The following is a 16,978-nucleotide window of genomic DNA, read 5'->3' on the forward strand; positions in this document are numbered from 1 at the left end:
AAAATCTGCATACAATCTACTGAAAATTTAAATCAGTTGTAGAAAGTTCTACCAGAATATCACTCGACCCTATGATCATTTGTGAACAATGTACAGAATCTCTACATATCAAAAGTTCAAGCCTTAGCTCCCTGCTGCTGCAATCTTATCTTCACTACCTGCAAAAAAGAACCAGGCCTATGAAGCACGGATACGGACACGGACACTGACACGCCGACACAGCTAATAATTTGTAAAAATCACATAATTCAATGTAATTACAAGTGTCGGTGTCGGACTTGACACGTGTCCGACACCGGTACACGCTTAATCCGAGGAGTGTCCGTGCTTCATAGAACCAAGTATATAATACAAACTTGAGATTCCACACGCCATGGACAAACTATGCATGCATGTTTCTGATTTATATGTTGAATAAGCTATTTTCATAAGCTCAAAAGTAAGTCAATCAAAACATGCATGTGTTGAAAATTATGAAAAATGAAATCAATATTGAAACTGTGAAAGTTGCCACATCCGAATTTCATGAGAAAGAAAGAACAAAAAAAAAAAAAAAAAAAAATTATGGAGATGCGGGGTATCGATCCCCGTACCTCTCGCATGCTAAGCGAGCGCTCTACCATCTGAGCTACATCCCCATTTATTGATTTCAATCACCCTTTATTTTACATATTGCACTCTAAATAATATGCGACTGAAAATGCAGGATATGCTTCAGGTACGAATCTTTCTGTCTGTTTTTCCTTAGCTCATCAAATACAAACCTTGCAATTGCTCTTTAAAATACATAAACCAATCTTTTGATCGAAGTTAATAATACTAAATCTAAGTTTATTGAAGACATAGTAGTAAATTTAAAGAAAATATCTTTTATGTTAACTTTATGATTATTTTTTTGTCAATTAACTATTTATATACTAATTAATGTGAACGAATGTAATTTTTTTTTGGTAGGATTTGAAGAATGTAAATTGTTAAGTGTTCTTTTAAATATGTATTATCATGAAAATTAAATAAAAACCGTAATTACAAGTCATTTTTATTCTCGGGTGTTCCGTCTTTGTACGGAACCTTTAGTTTGTATTCTCAATTTCACCGATCTCTGTTCGTCTTAAACAGGGATCTCATTTTTAAATAAAATTTGTTGTTTAAAAAAAAAAGTCATTTTTGTTTTAAGAAGAAGAGACTAAGGTTGTGTTTGTTTTAACCTTAAAAAAATAATGTTAGAAAAATGTAGAGATTTTTTTTAGATTTAAAAAATTTCTAAAACTATTATAATTGTTTACTATCTAAAAAAAATATTTTTAACTAATTCATGTTGCCTCATTGTTTTTGTACAAAAATAATTGGTCTCAATCAAGTTGTTTGGGCTCCAGTGGTAAGAAGCTCCTTCCAAGGACGTACCCGAGGAATACCAGGTTCGATTCTCAAGGGGAACAACGTTTGGTCAGTGCGCATGCCTCTACGCACGAGCCGGATTAATCGTCCACCTTTGATGGGTCGAAAACCGGTGTGAAAGCCAACAAAAAATAATAATAATTGGTCTCATTAATCAAAATAAATTGTTTGAATATCAAGATTGAGTGAACTCTCCTAGAAAAAAGATTGAGTGAGCTCAATCCACCAGAGGTATAAGGAGCATGTTTTTAAAGAGTTGAATCGAATCTAAAATGATCTTTTTAGATAAACAAAATAAAATAACCATAAAAAATGCACACATAAATTACTCACATGTAAATGGAGGAATTCAAATTCAAACTCCGATCAATAATTTTGACGTTTTTATCCGTTAAACTATGTATGTGGACCCAAAACTAGTTCATTCAACCGGACCAAAATTGACGCCACTATACATGGAAAAAAGATAATAACTTGTGTCCAAAAGATAATATCTTTTTGACCCCAAAAGAATAAGAAAAAGGAAAAAAAAAATATACATGATATGTTTTTAGTTTTTTTGAGGAAAAGACATGATACTATGTTGATCGCAGGTATAACATCATTCTCTCCACGTCTGTGTTTCCAACAATATTCAACTTCTTCAACAACAAAATTCATCTATTAATTTATTGTTATATCCAAACAATAATACCTGCATTACTGAACCAAAACCTTACATAACACATTCAACAAATTCAACCACATTCGTTTCATTGGTTTTTCGCCTTTAATTGCACTTTTTCATCACACAATAATTTATAGGCAGTTACAACATTTTCCACAAGTTCAACGAATTATTGTTACACTAACTTTAAACCTAAAGGTGCATGCATTTGTTATTGATAGAGTTATTAAAAGGAAAATTAAAGTTCAATGTGATGAAAATTAGATTATGCAATTTTATTGATGAATTTCAAAGGAAGAAGGGAAATGAAAAAACCTTGTTATATCGTTGTTTATGTTATTCTTCTTTGTGCTTTAGAAAAAGGATGCTCAGAGGGCAAGAGGTGGAAACATGATGAGTTTTTTAGAGATCATATTGGAGAAAAGGTATCTTATAAGTTATTTATTTGTAATTTTGATTAGTATTCTCAATGTATATTGAAATAGACTTATATGAATTCAACAAAATTGTTGTTATGAGTTTGATTATGTTATTTTGTCTAGTCTACTATAATTTACCATGTAACTATTGTGAAATGTAATTTCAATCTTGCACTCCAAACAATTTACTGAGTTTGTTGACCATCTTAATCTAACTAAAAATATGCATTGCTAGCTACAAGCTTTAGTGTATGTTTGGAATCAAGGTTAGTCTGATAGTATATGTTTGGGAATCACAGTGTGTCCGGCGGAATCACGGTGAGCCACCATGATTTTGCCAAAAGCTACACTTTGTGTATGTTTGGTTTCAATTTTGGATGAGGCGGAATTGATTCTAGAGGTGTAAAATTGATTTTGACATGTTTGAATTCCTCAAGTAGATTTGATTTTGCCTCTATAATTGATTCTAACTTGAAACTACGATTTGTACCTTTTGACTTCAAATGTGATTTTTACACTCAAATCTATTGTTCAACTTTTGTTATGTGAATGTATCCAACAACTCACATTTAACTAAAATCAATACATTCAAAATCAAGTTTTTATCACCGCAGAACCAAACAAACACTTTGTAACTTCTACAAATCACAACACCATCGTGATTTTGTCAAACTCGGCATGATTTCAAACATGCACTTAGTTAAAGAACAAGTTGAACTAGTCCAATGATATCAGTTTTGTAGTTATTTGGTTGTATGATTAAATTCATCCATTCAAACCGTTGATACAGGCAGAGCAGGTATGGAAACATTGTAGGAAAGAAATGATAAAGAGGAATCATGATATCAATGAATTTGATTTGCATCTATTGGATGAGACGAGCGAAAAGAGATTTAAATTTCTATCTCCCCGTATGAAACAACACTTTCTGGATTGCATAAGAAACAGAAAGCCTCTGATTTCCGAAGAGGACGGACATTTGTCGAAGAAGCATTATGAGTCACTCTTTGGTTTATCAGACAGACATAGATATTTACTCTCAAAGTCACAACATAATCAGACACCACAGAATTCTGTTCCATCATCTGGATCATCACCAAAACCGAAAAGTCATGTTGCAGCACAAGCCACTTCTCCAACTCCTGAGCACTCATATGACGATTTTTGGTTTCTATTTGCACCACCGCCACCACCACCTCCTCCTCATTCTACTTTTGATTCAACGCATGATGACAAACAACGGAAAGCAATTATTGTTGCTGTAACTGCATCAGGAATTATAATCTTAATAGGCTTGTTGTTATGCTGTCGCGAGGTGAGGAAGAGCAAAAAAGTAGACAAAAATGACAAGCCTTTACTCATATTAAGCGCAACTGGCTTCTCTGGTGGTATGTCTATGTTCGGTTTTCTATGCTTACCTATAATGAATGATAGTGAAACACTGACGTCTAAAAGTTTCTTCTGTATTTTCAGGTAGTTCACAAAAGTGTGTTGGTTTTGAGAATTCTGATACGAGAGAATTTGGTCATGGTATTATCTATGGAATGAATCCTTCTACTGTTAGGAATTTGTCCATTAAGCATGAAAATAACGTCTCACTGGCCGAGATAACATCAGCAAATGGCAAAGGAAAAGAACCAGTGTCTCCATTAAATCCTCCTCCAGGAAGATCAGCTCCTGAGGCTCCACCACAGCCGCCGCCTCCACCACCTGCTCTTGCACCTCGGCCTCCACCTCCTCCAAAAATGGTTAGGCCTCCACCGGCTCCTCCCAAACCAATGGTAGGAAGGAACCAAAAATCCCCTCTAGGACCACTTCGTACCAGTGAGGGTGATGATGAATCTGATGCTCCGAAAGCGAAATTAAAGCCGTTTTTCTGGGATAAGGTTGCAACAAATCCTGGTCAAGCTATGGTCTGGCATGATATCAGAGCAGGATCATTCCAGTAAGAAACATTTAAGTCATGTTAAAATCAAATTTTCCGTGAAAAATTGTAAACTTATCAATATGATTGCTGAATTTTATCACAACTTAACCAGGTTCAGTGAAGAAAAGATAGAATCTTTATTCGGCTGCATCAATCAGAACAGAAATGAAAGAAGAAAAGATTCTCCATCTTTAGAACCTGCTGTCCAGTACATTCAGATAATTAACCCCAAGAAAGCGCAGAATTTATCAATTCTTTTACGTGCTCTGAATGTGAGCACAGAAGAAGTTATTGATGCCCTAAAAGAAGGTGAGTTTGTGTGTGTATCTTTCTCTCTAGGTGATTAGAATAAAGGGAAGTCTACTTTAATGTTTAATCTCAGTCGTAAAAGAAATGTGACTAACAATGATACTTTAACTCCAATCAAGTAAATTTTCTCTGCAAGTGTGAAGTTATACTTCTTTCAAAATTTTGAACCAATTTCATGATTATTTCTCTTTTATTTAACTTAACAATATATGTTGTTCATTTGACATTTGTATGTTTATGATACCAAGAAATATTCATTTGTTCTTTCTTTTATCTGTACTACGACATGATAAACTCTTACCCTGGTGATGGTTTGGTGAATGTATTGGAGTTTTTTTCTTAGATTGCACTTAGAATGAAGGTGTTTCTAAGATTCTTTCAATTATAAGATTATGCTTCATTCATATTCGCATTCAAAATCAAAAGCGGTATATGTTTTCAGCATTTCTCTTAGATTAACATTGTCAAAAACTACATCAATGTGATATACTTGTAATATGTTGATTCGATCAGGCAATGAGATTCCTGTTGAGCTCATCCAAACAGTATTGAAGATGGCGCCAACATCGGATGAGGAATTGAAGCTAAGATTATTCACAGGCGAGGTTTCTCAACTTGGACCTGCAGAGAGGTTTCTCAAGACATTGGTTGATATACCGCTGGCTTTTAAACGTCTCGAATCTCTACTGTTCATGTTTACACTTCGGGAAGAGGCTTCAAGCATTAAGGAATGCTTTACAACATTAGAGGTGAGAATTGGATTCATGGACTCTTTTTCGAAAAAACATCCAAAATATTTTGAATATTATACAATTAGTTTATAGCTATATTACAGTTCTTGGGTATGAGTAAAAATAAAAAGGATTATTTGTGATGGTCTAGTAGATGTACTTGTGTCAAAGTAAGTAAAAGGTTTATAGAAAACTGCAACCACATCAATCGTATGTGATTGCAATTTCCACAACATCAAAGACCAATGATGCGACAACAATTTAAAACCTTAACTTCAATTTCTACCTTTTACCCGATCTCCCGCTTATACTATTACAAATTCGATTGATATTTATACATTCAAGATATAAGATTAGTGGTTTGTTACCTTAAATATAACAAATTAATAATATAACATGTTTGCTATTGTTGTATCTCATTTTAATTGCAGGTATCTTGCAACAAACTAAGAAAAAGCAGGCTCTTCCAAAAGCTATTAGAAGCAGTTCTAAAGACAGGAAACCGATTGAACAATGGCACCTATCGTGGTGGAGCTCACGCGTTTAGGCTTGACACACTTTTGAAACTTGCAGATGTAAAAGGAACAGACGGCAAGACCACACTGTTACACTTTGTGGTTCAAGAGATCATACGTTCAGAGGGCATAAGAGCTGTAAAAACAGAAAAAGCAAGCCAAAGCCATTCTAGTATGAAAACCGAGGATTTCATCGATGATTCAAATGGGGAATCAGAAGAACACTATCGCAGCCTTGGCCTTCAAGTAATTTCAGGCCTAAGCACTGAACTAGAAGATGTGAAACAGGCAGCAGTAATAGATGGTAATAATCTAACAGCTGCAGTATTGAAACTTGATCACACATTGGCAAAAGCTGAAGAATTGTTGAATACTGATCTGAAAAATCTAGAAGAAGACAGCGAGTTTCAACATTCCCTTGCAAATTTTGTGGACAAAGCAAAAGAGGAAGTGAAATGGTTGATAGGGGAAGAGAAGAGGATTACGACTGAGGTTAAGAGCACTGCAGATTATTTTCATGGGAATGCAGGAAAAGATGAAGGGCTGCGTTTGTTTGTGATTGTACGCGATTTCTTGGTAATGTTGGACAAGGTGTGCAAAGAGATAAAAGTATCGACCAATAGAATAGCGGTGAAGGATTATTATTCTTCTTGCAAGAAAGAGGCTCCTTCATCGGCATCCTCTCCAGATGCTCATCAACAATTGCCTTCTGATATGCATAGGAGACTATTTCCAGCCATAGCAGAGAGAAGAATACACGACTTTAGTTCCTCCTCCTCTTCCGACGATGATGATGAGAGGTTACCAACGTAGCATGATATTAAGCTATGCAAGTGAGTTTAATTTGTCAACGCGTTCTCTAATTCATCATGTGGCAGATTTTGATGCCTTTAAAGTCAAGGAAAATTGGAGAGCAGGGTCCCAAACTTTGGAGAAATGTAAGTTTTATAATGCCGCGGAAGGGACTTGTACTCTATCTATGTGACTCTTGTTGATCAATGGAAACTACTGGATGTCATCAAAGTATGAACAGCAAGAGGGGTTCTCTTACCAACCTGAAAAATTGGATGTCAGGAGGGGGAATGATTGTTTTTGTTGTTTCTTTTCTCCTCAATTAATTCGATGAAAGTCGATTTCGATCTGAGTTAATCGGTGAAATCTCGAAGTCAATGGAATACATGACAGTAGTAGTTGAGGTATAGTTTTTTTTTCTTCAAGATTCTTCTCTATTTAATCACTGGTTTTTTGAGGGAACAATCTTGCTACTGCAAATTTTGTTTGGAAAGGTATATGATAGATGTTATGAGTTGTTACATGTTACTCATTGAATGATATATTTTAAATCTTTGGTGATCAATGTTAGAGAAATATCTACAGTTAGTTAATAATCAAAGCTTGAAAATTACTAACACATAATAAGGTACAAGAGAAATAAGCCTTTGCTGTAAATTAAAATAGTCCATCATGGCATTAAAATAAAAAATAATAATAAAAAAAATAATGCTTTAAAAAAAGTAGAAAGATCAATGATCTATGGTAACCTAAAATCTTTCATTGGCCAATGGCTTTGGAACAAAGAAGAAAATAAAGGAACTAAATTAGAATTGTGGTAGACATACACTACACATGTCAGTGGATTAGTGGATAGGATAATTTGGTAAACATTTAAAAATGGGATTTTCTTTTATACCCCATAGTACAAGTAGTGTAAATAAATGTCTTGGACATATTTAGTAAAGCAACAAATTTGGTAAAGCCAAATTCCTAAAGCACAAAAGCAAGAGCAGAAGTGGCCTCCACTCTATGTGTGTTTCCTTAGTCACTAATTAAGAGGCAGTGGCAGAAACGTAATAAGAAACACAGAATAGGCCATGGACAAAGCACAAAATCCCACCAATGGATAGAAAATGATGGTCTGTGAAACCACAAGTACCACTTGATCTGTTGTTTGTTTTAGTCCCTATCACCAGCATGCTCAATCCAACAGCCAAAACAATCCTGATCAACAACATAATTAAGACAATGGTTATATATAGATATAGATATAGATATAGTAAACTCCTCATGGTATTAGTGTTACATTTTTTACTCTAAATTCAGTGTTTTAAAAACTGAACCGAATATCGAATCAGTGGGACTTTTTATCGTGGTTCAACCTCTTTAAACCGTCTAGTTTGATTCGGGTTTTAAAAGATTGTTGAAAACAAGCAGAGGAATTAAGGATATATTACCATGTTAAAATGAGGATAGCCATTGAGAGTTGCCTATTAGGTGAAGACTTTTGAATGTCTTGTTGAAAACAAAAACAACCGCAGCCACCTAGCAAATTGGCTATAACATGGGCTAGAGACAAAAGTATTGATGCAGCTAATCCAAACATGAAGGCCTTATGACTTGGATCTCTACACTCAAATATCCACAATCTCAAGTGTTTAACCTGATTTTGTAAAATAAAAATAAAATTATTACATCTTTATATGTTGATATTTAGCAACAAAAATTGTCTCTCTTAAGATGAAATTAATGCACATTATCATGGATACTGTTGGTGCTGTTCTTCAATCGCAATACAATCGTAGTGTGATCGGAGAACAACACCAATAATATTTATTGTATCAAACAAACATACCTTGTTTTGAGCAATTTCAGCTTCGATGCCAAGAATCCCAGCTGTGACATCCATGATAACAATCAAGAGACATAAAAATATGCCAACTTCTCTAGCCATTTCTCAGAGAATTAATTTCTTTCTTCCTTTCTTTCAAGTATGCTTTTCTTTGCCAAGTGCAAGCTAAGAAAGAGAGGAAAAGATGTAGCAATGAAATCAAATATACATCAAAACAATGGTGGGAAAAGCTTGTTTTATACAAACTGTGCAAAATAAACTTTATTATACTTTATTAAGTTTGGATTCTTTTGACATGGGTGCAAGAAAAGTAGGGTATAAACCAACTCATACAATAGCGTGATTATAGGTATATATGAAGTGGGCCTAATGATTGTAAATAATGTAAATATCCTTTTTTCTACTTCAATAATATATGGAGTGATTTTAATATAAAAAATATATAGGAGTGACAAATAATTTATTTCATGTAACCACATGCAAAACCTATATATTGCAATTATTATTACCTCATCAAGCTTTAGTTTAGGAAACAATTTTGTACAAGAAACTTTTTTATTTGACAATTTTTTTTTACAATAAACTGGTACCCTCCTTTTATTAAAAGAAATTTTTTCGCATAGTTAGAAAGGAAAATATATGAGAAGAGTGGCAGAAAAAATTCTCTTCTCTTTCTTTTTGTTTTCCCATTAATCAAGTAACCAAAGAAAAGAAATGGTATCACATGAGCACGAGCCAAGGCATCAAAATAAAAAGCCCAAGAATATATAGTGAGGTGTGTTGTTCTTAATGTCGTGAGTTACACTAAACTCTCTCCACAAATACTTTATTTTAATTAAAAAATTAATTGATATGTATTTGAAGATTTCTTACACAGTCAATCAAATCATAATTGTTGGTTTATTAAAAATATTTGGTTTTAATAATTTCTAATTTAAAAGTAATACAAATGATTCTTTCAACAAAAAAAAAGTAATACAAATGATGGTTTTTAATCATTTCTAACGAGTAAAACATAATATTCTAGAGAGGAACTTCTCTCTATCCTTTGCCATGGAGAAACCGTTTTACGTCTTCTCCACTCCCACCCTTGAACCTGTTGGTGAATAGTGTGTATGACCCAATGCATTGCATGTGGGTGAAGTCAAACCAAAGAAATTTGCTACAAGCAAATTGCAATGCGACTTGTATTTGCTAATAAATGCATGGTGCATTTTTCCTTTCTGTGCATAGGCTAGTAGTTGGCACTTGGCAGTGCAGGAAGCAATAAACACCTGGTACAAGTTTTACTCTAAGAGCATGAATTTTGGTGTAAAAGGAGTGCATGGATTTTCAACTCTCACGGTTCATTACCTCTATAAATAGAGGTGTATTTTGGAAGGAAATTGACTTGTGGGTAGTGAGAGAATATGAGTGTTTTTTTTGGTGCTTTCCCTAAGAGTTTTAACACTGCTGCATGCCTAAGGCTGGATTCGAACCCAGGACCTTGGTTAAGCTAGAAGAAACCCGTTCCATCTCATCTAAGTGCTCTTGGGTTAAAAAGATGAGTGTTTGTAAACACATATATTCTCCCGTTTATTAAAAAGATTTGCATTAGTCCATAGAGTAGGCATTATTGGCCGAATTTCATTAACAATTTTGTGTGTGCTATTATTCCGCATTTATTTCACTTCCATTTAATTTGACTATGGAAATTGTTTGCATAGTCTAACTTCCATTTATTCCGCATTTTTGAAAATATTGGTCAGCGTTACCAATTTGTTCACAGAGGTGTTCTAAAGCACAGTGGTTCACAAAAATTGTCAAAGAAGATCTGGAGGAAGTTAGATTCAAGTTGGAGTCATGGCTACAGACGACGGAAAGGTGAAAATAAAAATTTTCGATGGTGCGGTTTGGATTTTGGAAGATGCATATCAAAGATTACATGTATAGAAAAAGCTACATCAACCTCTCAGGAAAAAAAAAAAAACAAATTCGATGAAGGATGATGAGTGAAACCTTCTCAGTAGACAAGCACTCGGTGTTGTGCGATTGTCGTTATCTCAAAATGTTGCTTATAACATAGCAAAAGAGAACACCACATCTGCTCTTATGAAGGATCTTTCTAGCATGTATGAAAAGCCTTCAACCTCACATAAAGTTCATTTGATGAGACAGTTGTTTACGCTTCGGATGACAAAAGGCGCATCAGAGACGCAACATAGCAAATGATTTTAGATTTTCGTAAAAATTTACGTGAATGATCTATGTGATATAAACTAACAATCCGACGATCAAATTTGAAAAATATACACCGAGTAAAACGATATTTAGCGGTGTAACATTGAAATAACTTTATCTTGGTGTAATTTGATCCCTCCTCATATAGTTAAGACCATGTACAATTTTGGCAGAAAATTAAAAAAATATAGAGACAAAAGATCAGTATGAGATTGGAGAGAATTGAGAAGAAAGAATAATATTAGAGAAGAGCCAGAGAGAGAAATGAAAGTGAGTGTCTATTGATCTTCTGTCTATGTTAATGGTGTGAAGAGAGATGTCAACATAACGAAGAGAGATGTTGTTTGGGGAAGATGAACAAATGAATGAGTTAATGAGAATTGATGGAATAAGTTAAAACCATGTGAGCTTTTTAATCTGAACCATTTATTTGTAATCTAATGGTGGACATTCATTCTCACCATTCTCACATATAAAATTCATTCTCATGAGATATGTCCTATATATATATATATATATATATGACAAAACTACCCTTGCAAGAAAAAAAATCTAATTTGATAAAAAAGTTTAAATTAATATTCATTTCTTTGTAAATTTTAATTATTATTTTATTTTTAAATATTTATATTTTAATAGGTTTAACTTTTTAGATTATATAAATTATAAAATTACGCTTTTGATAAAATCATACATATTTTTTAAAAGTTATTTATTAATATTTTTTATTTAATATCAAGTTGTATATAAACAGCCACTAGGATACATTAGAAAGTGGTTAACGAAAGCTAATCTCTCATTTATTTCCTCTTGTATTTGCATATTTTATCACCTTTATGCAAACAAAACCAACATGCACCCTTAATTTAAAACCATATGTAAATAGTTTAACTTTGAATACTTACTTTTTTTTATATGTTAAAAACTATAACATAGACCAGACCACTTTCTTGTGACTTGGCTTCTGCCTGAGGATTTCCAAGGGGTTATTTAAGCCTCATCACAGTATGGAATATGCATCAGCTTAAAGTTTGTAATAAGTCCTCTTTTGGGAATGTATTAGAACTAAAAGACGTCTGATTCAAAGAATCCAAGGTATTCAGGCTGCAAGTGATTGTGATTATTTTATTTATGGGAATAATATCCCTTTCTCTTAAAATGCAACTTGAGCAACGATCAAATAAATACATTTATGTTTTTTAAGTTTAAAGTTTGTATCAAATTTGTCATTTTAGTTAATTTAGTTTTAAATTGGTCTTCTATGAACAAGTTAGTCCTTTAAAAAAATTCTAACAAATATTATTCTCAATTTGATCCAACTTTGTTAGAAAGTGTTTACGTATCCATTTAACATTAAATTGGAAGGTCCAAAAAATATTTATGACATCAAATATGATTAAGTACATTTCATTTCTATTGTTTCACAATCTAATCCTAATTTTATAGATAAACATTTCATTCACAACATTATAAATCAAAGTAATTGGTTGATTTTGTTTCAAACTAAGACCCCGATTAATACACTATGAACCATAGTTTTAAGACGGTGAATTTGAACCAACGATAATCTTCTCCATAAATACTTTTTAACTGAATTTCATGATTATAAAGAATAATTGTGCATATATTATATGACTTAAGTGATATTAGATGTTCAGTTTTATCTAAGCAAAAAATCAATTTAAAACTAAAAATACCAAAAGGACTAATCCGTTAACATTAAACTTATAGGATTGATTATGCATTTGGCCAAGATATTATTATTGTTGCTCATGAGTTAATTCATTCTATTAGTAGTCGCATGAAAGGTAAAAAAGAAAAAGGGATTTTGTGTATCAAAAATTATTATTCATAGGGCATATGATAGGATTTCTTGGAAATTTATCAGCTACTGTTTAGATGAGCTTATTTGGGTAATGGGCAGGACACCATATTTTGGACAGACAAACTGTCTGGTGGACAGTAACTTTACTCTTAAAGATCAAAGAAGATTACATTTCAAATTTGATTTGATTCAAAAATGTAAAATTATATATGTTAAAAAAAAAATCAATTATTTGATTAATAAAAGTAGGGAACTGAAAATATCACTTACTCCCTCCGTTTCAAAGATAAGTTAGTCAAATTTCATTCTTTTATTATTCTTGTTTTGGTTTATAGTAATCAAATTTCACTTATTAACGTGAATATCATTGAACTAAGACGTAGATAGATCTCCCAACTCCATCAAATAAAACAAAAGGAATTTAATATAACCTGAGAGTACTTTATTGTTATGAAAATTAAGAGTCACTAATTAAAGTTAAACATCCAGAAATACAATGAAGATACTCAGATAACAGAAAGAAACTTAATTAGTAACCATAAAACAAACATTAAACATTAATTTAAAACGCATAAGTCATTAAGCACTTACTACACTATAATAAGCATTAGAGATAGTTATCGCTTGACAGAAGCAGGTCGAGAGAGCACTAAGCAAAAAAGGGTTAAACTTGAACGAACACAAGAAACGGTGTCGTTTTGTTTTGTTTTGTTTTGTTTGGTAATCAATCAGTGAAAGAAAGTTTTTGAAGAACCATGTTCAGAAAAATTCTCTTGTTGTTGTCTTTTTTCTGATAATTTCTTCAGCAGAGAGAATTGTTCCATGGAGAAAACACAGTAACCTCGTTCACAAAGCTTTGTTTGTGCAACCGGTGAGTTCACCAGAATCTGCAAAGCTTGGTTTCTTTTCAGCTTCTCCAAGTCATCAAAAACACCACCAGAAGCAGTAGTTCCACCACCGCCGTAGCCGACACCGTAAGAAGGCATTGATTGAAGAACAGATAACTGTGCCTGCAAAAACTTAACGTATTTGTAAGCTTCTTCATAAAGAGTAGCTTGATCCATTCTCTTGTCCCATGGCATTAGTTTCTGAAGACAGCGTGTTTTCTCGCTTAGTTTTTGTCTTCTTTGTCTTGCTAAGTTGCTTTGTGGAATCAAAGAAGAAGGTGGTGGTGGTGATGGGGTGGTTTCTGGGTGGAGACGTTTTCTGTTGGAGGGTTCCGGTGAACGGAGTTGAGGAAGACGGTGGAGAGGTTCAAATGGTGGTAGGTGTTTAGGGAAGAAGTTGAAGGGTTGTTGTTGTCGTGGTTGAAATGGGAGATATTCTTCTAATGAAGGTAGGTTAAAAGGGTGTTCTGGTTTTGGAACAAGGAAGTGTTTTTTGTTAACGTTGTTGAAAAGATCTTGTGTTTGGTCAATGGATTCAGGGAAGTTAGGAAGAGGAGGTGAATCGTCGGTTAAAATGTGGTGGTAGTTGTCGGAGAAGTAAGAAGGGTTGAGAGTGAGAAGAGATTGGAGGGTGAAGTTGGAGAAGATTGGGTCTACGGTGGTGTCACCGGAAAAGATTGAGTGTGAATTTGGGTCCATTGAAAGTGATGAGAGTGTGAAGAAGAAGAAAAGGTTGCATGAAAATGTTATGTGATGAGACTATATATAGTACTAGTGCTACGTGTATTCATCATTTGAAAATGTTAACATGTGCATCCATAAAAAACAAAATGTTAACAGTGAGTATTATATTATAAGCATATCATCACACACATACATAGGAGTAGTAGTTAACATTCATTTTGTGTGAAGATATTTTAAAAAAAAAAATTCATCTTCAATTGATCCTCATATGATTTCAAAATGATATAATAGCATAAAAAATAATTAATCATCTTGTGATTTCAAAATGAGTTCTATTAAAAGTAATTTATTTTCCAAATGATATTGAGAAATACAAGGTAATAGTAAAATTAGAAGTTGATTACACAATTGGTTAGGGCATTGAGTCTTTATGATCGATCTTGTTTGAAATGATAACGGTGCAGGAGAGACACGTGGTAAGGAGAGATTAGAGAGAGATTGTACACACGTACGTACAGTACAGCTAGCTAGCTGTGCGAGGGAGTGAGTGAGCAGTAAACAATGGTTTGTTTGTTATGTCTCTTCTTCTTCTGCTGTAGCCGTTTTGTGCAGTGCAGTGCAGGTCCAGTCCATGTTTCTGTTTTTTGTCCTTTCTCTCTTTTTGGCCTCATCCTCATCACACACGCACGCTACACCTTCTTTTCATCTTTTGTTTTTGCATTTATCATATCATATAACATGTCATCACCATATGGTTTATTTGTGCACTGTCATTCTGCTCATGAAAATACACACATTTCATCACCATGTTATTGTTATACTTTTACATTCATCATATAATATCATCATTGGGCTCATTCTTTTTTCTAGGACACTTGAATTGAATCATATACTCTTATTTACTAGTATTAAGATAGACCTATTGTTTATTTATTGAACAAAATAAATCTTTCTTATTACTTCTTGACAAAATAGATCTTTAAGTAGTGGAGACAATATCTATAATTGATCATTGTGGTTCTTTATACTAAATTTTTTTTTTTTTCACAATTAATATTATAGATATATGTCTAGATAAGTAAATAAACAATCATTCAACTATCTCTCCCTCCCATATTATTTCACATCGGGGTTTTTTTATGATAGTGTATATATAATAGAGAAGATTATTTTAGTTGTTGTTAGGAGTGTTCACATCTAAACAAATTAAAAATAAATCGCAATCTAATCTGAAGAAAGAAAAAAAGACCGCACAAAATCGAAATATATTGGATGTATTTGAATGTAGTTTTGTATCAATCGCTCGAGTTAGGTTGAATTATAGTTTTTTTTTTTAGAACTGAACCAAACCGCGCACCACATACATATCGGAGAAATCAAGAAATAATAGTATATATTGCGTCAAACAAACAAAATATATAGTTTTTTTTTTTTTTTTTGTGAAAATATATAGTATATAATATATATAGTATCTATCCCAGGATATATCATATAGTCATGTGGACATATGAATTGAACAAACACATGAATTGAGTGAGCGCGTGTATTAGCATTGCGCTCTTCACACGTAGGGGTAGCTAGAGTGATGAATTTGATGATGCATGAGGATGAGGCCAATACAACCAAATTTACAATACAATACCCTCTCTCTCTTCCATGCATGCATGATGCATCCATATACCATACAACCTTGGTAAGTAGTACTATAGCTAGTTAATACCGTTTGTATTTATCTGGAGTACTATACCATAACCACCTGCAATTATAAATCACTACTGCCTCATATGTTTTTTGTTCTACTGCACTGCACATATTAATATTAATTACCACTACCATTTCAAGACAAACTACTCCGACACATTTTCTGTCAGATGTTCCTTAAACATTACATGCATATATTAATAACCATTAACCAGTCTAGTGTATCAATTTTCATCCAATTTAAAATACTTATACTAAGACTCTAGAGAAATCAAACCCTCAAATCTAAGACATATGTATAATTAAGAAGTAGTATGATTTGGTTTGGTAAAATAAATTCGAAGAAATTATTGAACCAATCAAAGATCAACCTCGAAACAATTTGTGCAACAATTAGGGAAAGGATCTCTTTTGATTAATATGCCACCACCACATATGTAGCCAAGTGATTGCAGTTAAATAGGTTTGTCTCCTCTCATACCTGATTTTTCGCTTTATGTAACAACTTACAAATAAACTCCGATATTCTCCAACTTACTGCACCTAGCTACAACCTCAGTAGTAGTACGACTTCTTGTATGTTGTTGTGGGACCCCCAAGGCTCTAATTTTGTGTCGGTTAGGATTCATTTTTGGTGTTGCTATATGCTTTCATACAAACTAATATATGCATATTATGTCCATATTCATGTAGATATAACAATGTTTTATTTAAAAACTGCCAAATTTTGTCCTTCAATTTGATGTTAGGAAACTTTAAAATTGTGTTTTGTTTGGATGAAATTTAAACTTCAGAAAATAAACTCACTACCGAATGTTAATTTTCATAGGGAGTACATGGGTTGGGTAAACCCAAAAAAACCTAAAAAAGTGGGTTTGAGTTGGGTGATTGGGTGGATATGATTTTAAAAAATGAAAAACCCATAAAAAATAATGGGTTTTGGGTAAAACCGGACCCATACTCAATTAACCAACTTACCCAATAATTTCCAAATTTTAATTTCATTTTCATAGGGAGGAAGAAGAATAACAAATGTTTTGATCATAAATTTAGTTTAATTTTTAAAATT

At 33.1% G+C, this 16,978-nt stretch overlaps 3 protein-coding genes and 1 non-coding gene across 4 annotated transcripts; 1 reads left to right on the top strand and 3 right to left on the bottom strand.

Moving 5' to 3' along the window:
• Window positions 1-565: 565 nt before the first annotated feature.
• TRNAA-AGC (transfer RNA alanine (anticodon AGC)) lies at window positions 566-638 on the bottom strand. The gene has a single exon. It is a non-coding gene; the product is annotated as a tRNA-Ala (tRNA).
• A 1,352-nt stretch (window positions 639-1,990) lies between these two features.
• On the top strand, window positions 1,991-7,323 carry LOC11432043 (formin-like protein 3). The gene is made up of 6 exons (XM_003596998.4): window positions 1,991-2,490; window positions 3,275-3,872; window positions 3,958-4,429; window positions 4,524-4,720; window positions 5,234-5,469; window positions 5,883-7,323. Exons 1-6 carry the CDS (start codon window positions 2,347-2,349, stop codon window positions 6,777-6,779), a joined length of 2,544 nt encoding a protein of 847 aa, XP_003597046.2. The 5' UTR covers window positions 1,991-2,346; the 3' UTR covers window positions 6,780-7,323.
• Window positions 7,324-7,498: 175 nt separating this feature from the next.
• LOC11412768 (uncharacterized) lies at window positions 7,499-8,877 on the bottom strand. Its single transcript, XM_003596999.4, has 3 exons — window positions 8,596-8,877; window positions 8,198-8,403; window positions 7,499-7,964 (listed from the first exon to the last, which is right to left on the bottom strand). The coding sequence occupies exons 1-3, from the start codon at window positions 8,692-8,694 to the stop codon at window positions 7,793-7,795; spliced, it is 477 nt and encodes a 158-aa protein (XP_003597047.1). The 5' UTR covers window positions 8,695-8,877; the 3' UTR covers window positions 7,499-7,792.
• A 4,207-nt stretch (window positions 8,878-13,084) lies between these two features.
• Window positions 13,085-14,250, bottom strand: LOC11412769 (transcription factor bHLH117). The gene has a single exon (XM_003597001.3). The coding sequence runs from the start codon at window positions 14,221-14,223 to the stop codon at window positions 13,366-13,368; it is 858 nt and encodes a 285-aa protein (XP_003597049.1). The 5' UTR covers window positions 14,224-14,250; the 3' UTR covers window positions 13,085-13,365.
• Between the last annotated feature and the right edge of the window lie 2,728 nt (window positions 14,251-16,978).

The sequence above is a fragment of the Medicago truncatula genome, chromosome 2, assembly GCF_003473485.1.
Source record: "Medicago truncatula cultivar Jemalong A17 chromosome 2, MtrunA17r5.0-ANR, whole genome shotgun sequence".
Lineage (NCBI taxonomy): Eukaryota > Viridiplantae > Streptophyta > Magnoliopsida > Fabales > Fabaceae > Medicago > Medicago truncatula.

Excerpts from the sequence above, each read along its gene's own strand:
- LOC11432043 (XM_003596998.4), top strand. The coding sequence starts at position 2,347 with ATGAATTTCAAAGGAAGAAGGGAAATGAAAAAACCTTGTTATATCGTT. Across the intron at positions 2,491-3,274 it reads GAGATCATATTGGAGAAAAG|GCAGAGCAGGTATGGAAACA; the intron begins GTATCTTATAAG and ends CCGTTGATACAG. Across the intron at positions 3,873-3,957 it reads CGCAACTGGCTTCTCTGGTG|GTAGTTCACAAAAGTGTGTT; the intron begins GTATGTCTATGT and ends CTGTATTTTCAG.
- LOC11412768 (XM_003596999.4), bottom strand. The coding sequence starts at position 8,694 with ATGGCTAGAGAAGTTGGCATATTTTTATGTCTCTTGATTGTTATCATG. Across the intron at positions 8,404-8,595 it reads CTGAAATTGCTCAAAACAAG|GTTAAACACTTGAGATTGTG; the intron begins GTATGTTTGTTT and ends TTACAAAATCAG. Across the intron at positions 7,965-8,197 it reads GCTATCCTCATTTTAACATG|GATTGTTTTGGCTGTTGGAT; the intron begins GTAATATATCCT and ends GTTGTTGATCAG.
- LOC11412769 (XM_003597001.3), bottom strand. The coding sequence starts at position 14,223 with ATGGACCCAAATTCACACTCAATCTTTTCCGGTGACACCACCGTAGAC.